Source organism: Octopus bimaculoides, chromosome 30 (genome assembly GCF_046866305.1).
Source record: "Octopus bimaculoides isolate indiv1 chromosome 30, ASM4686630v1, whole genome shotgun sequence".
Lineage (NCBI taxonomy): Eukaryota > Metazoa > Mollusca > Cephalopoda > Octopoda > Octopodidae > Octopus > Octopus bimaculoides.
This window is the reverse complement of record NC_142957.1, coordinates 5,279,003-5,289,002: the sequence shown is the minus strand read 5'-3', so window position 1 is coordinate 5,289,002 and position 10,000 is coordinate 5,279,003. Positions and strand designations below refer to the sequence as shown.

Here is a 10,000-nt window from a genome sequence, read left to right as displayed (position 1 = left end):
TATATATATATATATGTATGTGTGTGTATATGTTTGTGTGTCTGTGTTTGGCACCCCCCAACATCGCTTGACAACCGATGCTGGTGTGTTTACGTCTCTGTAACTTAGCGGTTCGGCAAAAGAGACCGATAGGATAAGTACTAGGCTTCCAAAGAATAAGTCCTGAGGTCGATTTGCTCGACTAAAGGCGGTGCTCCAGCATGGCCGCAGTCAAATGACTGAAACAAGTAAAAGAGTATATATATATATATATATATATGTATATATATCATCATCATCATCATCGTTTAACGTCTGCTTTCCATGCTAGTATGGGTTGGACGATATGTGTGTGTGTATATATATATATATATATATATATATATATATATATGTATATGTTTGTTGATTCACCAAAAGCAATAGACTACAGGACTCTATACACATGTAAGAGTAATACATTATAACTGGAAAGTTCTAATTTCCAATAGTCACAGTTATTTGTTTCCGATGATCAGCTGCTAAACAGCACTTGGTTTTCTTTTGTTTTTTAAATATTCCCTTTCTGGTTATTGTTTTGAAATATGAAATGAAAGTTTAAAGGAATGCTTATCTTTCTGTTTCTTTGTTTAAAAACCTTTGTGAACAACACATGCAAAAATGGCTGCTTCAAGCTCACACTTTTGATTTCATTTCTTTTTTTTTTTTGGTGGTAGTATTATTATAAACGTCATAAACTTCATACAATCAAAGTCATGAAATTGTGTTTCTGTTTAAGCAATGTTCCAAAATAATACTTTTACGTAATACTTTTAATTAATGCTTTTAAATTAATGCTTTTCAAAAACAATGAGCGTTCATAAATTATGTTTACAATTTGAAAAATCCAGAGAAAGAAAAAAGGATAACACAACAGAGTTTATTGGAAAACAAAGGCAAACAAAAAAAAAAAAACGTTTCATTATAAACATCAGAACTCTTCCATGTGATGTAATCGTAATCTACACCACTTGAAGTGTATTTTTAGGAAATTTCATTTAAAAATAATCATTTTTCTGGAAGTCATGTGAGGAAGAAAAGTCGGTGCGGCACAATATTAATTCTTAGTAGAATGCTGGAAAAGCATGCAACAGATGAAAATGTAAAATTCAAAGCAGACAGATACAAGATGAAGGTTTGCAAAGCAGTTATTAACAGAACATGCATTTAATACTAAAAGGCAATGAGGAATAAATGAAGAATATTAACTGAAAAAAGAAATAAAGAGAATGTAATCAGAGTTGTAGAGATATTCAAACATGCAATGTTTGCCAAGCAGAAATTCAAATGACAGGTTAGTTGTGTTGGCTCATGTGCATTAACTGTAGTCTGGCCAGGAACATTTTACTCAGACCAGGGATGGTATAAAAAAAGGTTACTGTACACCATTGCACATGCATTAGTTGTTGTTGTTGGCACTCCGTCGCTTACGACGTCGAGGGTTCCAGTTGATCCGATCAACGGAACAGCCTGCTCGTGAAATTAACGTGCAAGTGGCTGAGCACTTCACAGACACGTGTACCCTTAACGTAGTTCTCGGGGGATATTCAGCGTGACACGGAGTGTGACAAGGCTGACCCTTTGAATTACAGGCACAACAGAAACAGGAAGTAAGAGTGAGAGAAAGTTGTGGTGAAAGAGTTCAGCAGGGTTCGCCACCATCCCCTGCCGGAGCCTCGTGGAGCTTTAGGTGTTTTCGCTCAATAAACACTCACAATGCCCGGTCTGGGAATCGAAACCGCAATCCTATGACTGCGAGTCCGCTGCCCTAACCACTGGGCCATTACCCCTCCACATGCATTAGTAGAAGTCTGAGAAATCTGTAATAAACATGTATTTTAAAAAATTATATCAAATCTATATCTATATATATATATATATATATATATATATATATATATATATATATTATATAAGTTCAAAACAGAAAAACAACAACGCGAGGACGTGATGCAGAGACCCCCTACCTATATATATATATATATATATATATATATATATATATATATATATATATATATATATATATATATATAGTTGTATAAAGCCGAAACAATGTGAGAAGGTATAAAGTAAACTACAAATTGAAAATAAAATAGAACAGAGTTGCAGTTTTACCTTGTATTTCTATATTTCGGGTGAAGACTCCTTCTTCAGGACATTTAGAGAAGCAGTGATTGGAAAAGACTTTTATATATATATATATATATATATATATATATATGGTTTTTTTATATGCTTTTTGTATGTTTTTTTTTTTATATGCCTTTCTATTTTTCTAGTTTTATTTTTACATTTGTATTTGAATTTTATAAAATTCATGAATTGAATTTTGCGAATCTCTGAAGAGGCCTAGTGAATCATGCATGCACCCCCATTGCATCATTTTCATCTACCAATTACTCCAGCATACTGGAGCTATATAGATAGAATGGGGCATGCCAACACTAGGCCGAAACAGCTGTAAGATTTTGTCCCTTCTCCGATTGCTAGATGTCCTTTAAATTTGAAATCTTAATTGTTGATATGACATAGTGTGTCATAAGTGTCTGTATATTGTCTTTATTGTCATTTTGGTTATAAAATAAACAGATTAATCAACAGAGTACAGTGTCTGCAAATTGATGAGTACCTCATATTCCCCTCCATTTTCTTATTGCTATATATATATATGTGTATATATATATTATGGGTAAAGTAGTAAGGAAGGCAAATGATTAGTCAAAGTAGGACTATGGCATTTAAATACATTTAATTCAATTTTAAAATAGTTAGATAATACAAAACTGGTAAAGGTAGCAGAGAAAGTTTCTGACAGTTATTTCTGAGATATCCCAGTTATTGGATCATTGTATCAATAGAAGACTCTATAAGCCAAGTATTCCATTATTGGAGAAATGTATGAAGAAATGTATGATAGAGAGCGGAAGGAAAGTTCCTCTTTAATGCTCTTCATTGCAGTTCATTATGGTTCATTATGTTCAGGAGGGTAAGCAGGCTTGATTAAATCCATTTGAATAAGTCCTTCTTCAAGTACATCCTTAGGTGAATCCATTATCAAAAGAGTGGTTAAGTAGTATATCAAGGTGAGAAGAAGGAAAGAAAACTATATATACGTATTATGTGGTTATGCCTCAACAAGTAGAAAAGCACTCGATCAGCTAAGACAGTAAAGATAACTTTAAAATAAAAAGACTACCAATCTTATTAAATACATTGAACTACAAAGATGGTTGTACAGAGATCAAACATTATATCAGAGCCATGGAAGGAAAATTTAAATCCAGATGTAACAACCATCTTTCAAATTTTTGGTACTGTGATTAGAGATTTCCAATGACCTTTTGGCTTTAATTTGGAAACTTAAAGACAAAGGGAGCAGTTTTGACATCAAATAGAAAATCCTCTTCAAATCCAGACCCTATATTAATGGGTCCAAAAAATGTTCAGTGTGTTCTCTTGAAAAACTGTATCGCTTGAGAACCTCCAATAAATACATAAATTCCAGGAATGAGATTTTTTTAATGCTCCCACACTTCAAGAAATACATCTTGTCAGAATTTAAAAGTAAACCACTAGACACTTAGTAAACCATTAACATCTGGTTGACATCTGCCTGATATCGAATTATTGTAATGTTGGTTACCTCCCTTGTGCTTTTTTCTTTTCTTCTCTTCTTCTTTACTACCATTTCTTGTTTAAAGGCTATTCACTCAAAAGACAACTGACAAACAGTCTTCTTCTCAACTTGATAAACGGTGAAAATAATTATTTTGACCATGAAACCTGGGTAGCTGTGTTTAACAAGATTTATGTTTATTTTTAATATAACATTATATATATATATATAGCTCTCCTGTGTGAACTTTCTGTCCGGCAGTCGCCATGATAGATCACTGAACACAACATTCAAATTTTTTTTCTCCGTGTTTTTCTCCTTGTTTTTCTCCTTATTCTTTCTTTTGAAGAGCGTAACTCAAAACGTTAAGGACTTTCTCTATTCCCAAGCGTCAAACTAATACATCCTTTTGTTGTTTACACCACCTGTCCTTGTCTGTTGTTGTTTTTTTCGTAAATTCTCCCATATATATATATATATATATATATATATATATATATATATATATATGAGAGAAGAAAAAGAAAATGGAGATTGGGCACATCATATATATATATATATATATGATGTGCTTCTTTCAGTTTCCTTCTACCAAATCCATTCACAAGGCTTTGGTCAACCTGAGGCTATAGTAGAAGACACTTGCCCAAGGTGTCACACAATGGGACTGAACCCTGAACCATGTGGTTGATGAGCAAGCTTCTTACCACACAACCACTCCTGTGCCTATATATATAAATATACTCATAATTTTCCTGCACCCCACCTCTCCCTCACGTCTCGCCTCTCAGCCATTCTCACCTAAATTCATTTGTTTCCAATTTATTATGTTTTGTGTATATTCTGTTTGCAGTTATTTTATTTTATTTTTTTTTGTATTTTTTTTTTTTTTGATTGGCAAAATCAGTTTCGTGTCTATTGTTGCAGTAAAAGCTGTTATCATCATCATCAGCAATACCATCTTCAACATCAACACCAACATCGTCTTCACCACCACCACCACCACCACCACCACCATCATCACCGTTATCACTCCATTACCACCAACACCAGCATTATCATCACCACCATCACCTCCATGATGATGATGATGATGATCATCATCATCATCATTATCATCACCCTCTTCCTCCTTTTCTTCCTCCTCCTCCTCCTCCTCCTCCTCCTCCTCCTCATCATCATCATCATCATTATCACCACTACCATTATCATCACCCTCTTCCTCCTTTTATTCCTCCTCCTCCTCCTCCTCCTCCTCCTCCTCCTCCTCCTCATCATCATCATCATCATCATCACCACTACCATTATCATTACCCTCTTCCTCCTTTTATTCCTCCTCCACCTTCGCCTCTCCCTCCTCCACCTTCGCCTCTCCCTCCTCCACCTTCGCCTCTCCCTCCTCCTCCTCCTCATCATCATCATCATCATCACCACTACCATTATCATCACCCTCTTCCTCCTTTTATTCCAACTCCTCCTCCTTCTCCTCCTCCTCTTCCTCCTCCTTCTCCTCCTCCTCTTCCTCCTCCTTCTCCTCCTCCTCCTCCTCCTCCTCCTCCTCCTCAACATCATTGTGATCATTCACATCATCATCGTGGTCGTCATCCTCATCACTATGACCAGCCCCACCACCCGCACCACCCACACCATCCTCAGCATCACCACCACCATTACCATCATCACCATCTTCGCCTCCACCAGCAACATCACTACGTTCACCGTACGATCATTATTGCACGCACATTGGCTATAATCGCTATCATCAATCATCAATCATCAATCATCACCATCATCACCACCACCAACAATACCATCCCTACCCCACCACCTGCATCATCATCATGATCTTTATTTCACTCGCATTCATAATAATTACTATCATCAATCATCAATCATCACCACCACCATCATCATCATCATCATCATCTCCACTCTTAGTCCACACCCTCAGCACAATCACAGTCGCCATCATCACCATCATCACCATCACCACCAGCATCATCATCACCATCATCACCATCATCATCATCACCATCATCACCATCATCATCATCACACCATCATCATCATCAACACCACCACCATCATCATCACCAACATCATCATCATCATTACCACCACCACCACCACCACCACCACCGTCATCATCATCATCATCATCTGCAGCAGCAGCAGCACCATCACCACCACTACTGCCACTGTTATCATCATGTTCATCATCATCATCATCATCATCATCATCATAACCACCACCACCATCACCATCATTATCATCACAACAATCACCTCAATCAGTACCATCATCATCATCATCATCATCATCATTAGCAGCAGCAGCAACCCTGTCACTGATAAAATCTAATAATGTCTAAAGACAAGACAATCCCCACATGACAACCATGAAAAAAATATAACAAAAAATAAACAACAACAGCACCTAAATTACTGTCAGCTTAATTAATGAAACGAGAATTTTCTAATTATGCATTAAAAACTCATTAAAGTACATGATCTAGTGTTAAGAGTAGTGGCCTCACTATCATAGGTGTCTAGGTTCAATTCCTGGGCCAGGCACTCTGTTGTGTCCTTGAGCAAGGCTCTTCACTTCACATTGCTGCAGCCTAGTCCACTGTAAATGAGTACCGTATATCATGATCATAAGATTGTAGTTTCAAATCCCGAACTGGGCAGTGTGTTGTGTTCTTGAGCAAGACTTTTCATTTTTACATTGGTACGGTCTACCTGTCTGCCTTGTCATTCACGGATGAACACCATCAACCACTTGTCCCCAAAATTCCTTCACCTGAATCACTTTTGGTAGATTGCTCTTCAGTTGACCAGAATCTTCAGCCAGTTGGTCAACAAATGTCCAGGCAAGATGACCCTCTAGGTCGCTTTTTCTGTCTTGGTTCCCATATCAGAATTTGAAACACTGCTATGAAAGTAGCATCCACAATATCTCAGTTTTCTTCCTTTATGGTGGAGGTAACTCTTAGAATATTATCATGAAGAAGCTGGTTTGTTGTATGGGATTGTCAGTTGATGTTAAATGCTGTTTTCCGAAATCTTCTGTATGTTCCAATGGTAGAGGTTATTCTTAGAATATTATCCTAAAGAAGCTGGTTGTCATATGAGATTCTCAGTTGATGTTAAGTGCTGCTCTCATAAGCATTGTGTATGTTCTATCTCGTTTTCTTTACTTTGCTTTAGTTAGCATTTCAGCATTTAAACTGGCCAAATCCAGCCCAAATATCTCACCTGTTTTATGTTCAAACTGGCCTGATCTCATACTTACCATATATTGTAAAAATAAATAATCACATCATTGAAATTTCAAGGCTATGAGACGACCAGATCCAGCCTCACACACCTACCCTACAATGTCATTCTAAAAATAAACAACCATATCATTGAAATTTCAAAGCTATGAGATAATGCATGATTAATTCAAAACACGGCCAGATCCTGCCTCTCAGACCTACCCTACAACGTCATCTTAAAAATAAACAATCATATCATTGAAATCTCAAAGCTGTGAGATAATGCATGATTAATTCAAAACAAGACCAGATCCAGCCTCTCACACCTACCCTACAATGTCATTCTAAAAATAAACAATCACATCAGTGAAATTTCAAAGCTATGAGATAATGCATGATTAATTCAAAACAAGGCCAGATCCTGCCTCTCACATCTAGCCTACAATGTCATTCTAAAAATAAACAATCACATCATTGAAATCTCAAAGCTATGAGATAATCCATGATTAATTCAAAACAATGTGAATAAATAAGCTTTACAACATTACCTGAAAGCTAAATGTTTAAAGTCCATGTAGTGCATCCATACAAGAGTATGGTGTCTGTTGTTGCTTGAAAGAAGCTAATCTTAAGTTCTCTGTTTAGATTTCTGAAGGCATGTTGCTTAATGTTTTGAGTATTTGGCTCCTGGTTGTAAGGTTTGCTTTAGATTTGTTTCTACAGTTGAATGCCCTTTCTAACAGCAACCACTTTACAGTGTGGACTGCAGTCTTTTTTATGTTGCACCAGTAGCAGTGAAGGCACCAGGTAACTTGCAGGGCAAGACCCCTTGACTGGAATGGTATTGGTGGAGAGAAAAAGGAATCTTGTTAGAAGAGAAGCATAGACAACTCAGATGGGGAGGAAGAATAGGAGGGAAAGATGGAGATGATGTGAATGGCAGGGACCAGGACAAACACCGAAGTTACAGATTTGTGTGTAAAGTGAAGTGGACAAGGGATTGGAACCAGAGGTGGGGGCATGTAATAAGGGCACTGTAGAGGGAGTCGGTACAAGGGGGTTGTGTTCTGGGGAAGGGATTCAATGATTTTTAGGGGATGCTTTTGCAATTTTTCTTTGACATTTGATTTTTATTTTGATATCCCATCATGCTTAGCTTCTTGTATGTTCTCTCATTGATTCCTTTTATTCTCCTGCAGGTGGTTTAACAAAGGGCGCACAAAGAATGGTAACCGGAAGCAAGAGACCATTACAGAAATGCAGGAATTTTATGCTGCGATGGTCGATAGAGTGAGTACCCCCTTTTGGCTGCTACTGTTGTTGCTGTATATGTGTGCGCTCTTGTGTCTGTGTGTGTGTGTGGGTAGAAGAAAAACGACCATCTTTGGTTTCAAGATGAAAGGCGTTCTTCCATCTGGATAATGCTTGGCCACACACAACAAGGATGACATTCCAAAGGCTGGAGCAGTAACCACACAAAAGCAGATGCTAGAGATCAATACAGCCTCCAACCCATTGGAGTCTGTCGAAATATCCAACCCATACAAGCATAAGAAACAAATGTTAAATGATGATGATGATGGTGGTGGTGGTGGTGGTGATGATGAATCTAATAATGATACTGATGATGATGATGGTGTTGGTGGTGATGATGACAACAATGATGACAACCATTCATCGTCACCTGAGCTAGAAGAAAAACGACCATCTTTGGTTTCAAGACGAAAGGTGTTCGTCCATCAGGATAACGCTTGGCCACATATAGCAAGGGAGACATTCCAAAGGCTGGAGCAATTTGAATGGGAAACGATACCCCACCCACCATAATTGCCAGACATTGCCCCGTCTGATTATCATTTATTCCGCAGTCTTCAAAATCATTTGGACAGAAAAAATATGAATTCTGTAGATGAGGTCAGAACAGTATTGGAGGAGCATTTTTCGTCACAGACAAGTGAATTTTAGAAGACGGGACTTTGCAAGTCTACCAGATAGATGGAAGAGCATTGTAGAAAATGAAGGAGAGTATATTTTAGATTAAAAAAGACCTTTGTTTATCTCATTATTTACATTATTTACATTTGACGGATATTTGTCCTCATCTTGTTTGTTGTTAACACAACGTTTCGACTGATATACCCTCCAGCCTTTATCAAGTGTCTTGGGGAAATTTCGAACCTGGGTTCTCATTTCTAAGGTATTTTTTGATGTTATTATTATTATTATTATTATTGTTATTATTATTATTATTATTATCATTATGCCTGGAATTAAACTCGGAATCTTGGGGTTAGTAGCCCGCACTCTTAACTACTACTCCATGACCTGAATAATAATAATAATAATAATAATAATAATAATAATAATAATAATGATGATAATAATAATAATAAAAATAATAACAACAACATCGAAAAATACCATAGAAATGAGAACCCAGGTTCAAAATTTCCCCAAGACACCTGATGAAGGCTGGAGGGTATATCAGCCGAAACGTGTTAACAACAAACAAGATGAGGACAAATATCCATCAAATGTAAATAATGTAAATAATGTAAAGAATGTACGTAATTCCTCATCTCTTAAATATAGAACCGTTTTGTTTATCTCAATTTTGAAAAATAAAAGAAGTATTAAAAAAAACATTATTTATGGGATGACCAAATATATATGTATGTATGTGTATAGACACACACACACACACACACACACACACACGTAAATGCTTCTTTTTATGTAATTGCTGACTCCTGGATGTTTGTTTTCAGATGGATACTCGAATGAGGACGCTGACCCTTCCTAACAGGAAACTTGGAGTGACCTTAGCAGGATTTTACATCGATGAGGTCAGTACTCACTACTCGCATTTTAAATTTGATATGTTTCAGGTGATGTTTGTAGTGTCATGGGTTTTGCTCACATGTCTTGGTTAAATACCACACTTACATCAATAACTAACCTTTGATGGGTCACCAGATGATGATGATGACGATGGTGATGATGGTGATGACTACCTAAAAATTCTGCCAAGGTAAACTATGCCTCATATCTTGTCATGGTTGATAAAGAAATACAGTTGTATGCTGAAATATACAACTGGCAT

General features: G+C 36.8%; 1 protein-coding gene across 3 annotated transcripts in view; it reads left to right on the top strand.

Moving 5' to 3' along the window:
• LOC106874515 (uncharacterized) overlaps positions 1–10,000 on the top strand; it is a 90,019-nt gene that overhangs the window by 40,590 nt on the left and 39,429 nt on the right. For all 3 annotated transcript variants that reach the window (XM_089345797.1, XM_089345799.1, XM_089345798.1), the window contains 2 exons: positions 8,097–8,187; positions 9,666–9,743. In XM_089345797.1, coding sequence (XP_089201923.1) covers positions 8,097–8,187; positions 9,666–9,743 — 169 coding nt within the window. The remainder of the gene's footprint in view (positions 1–8,096; positions 8,188–9,665; positions 9,744–10,000) is intronic.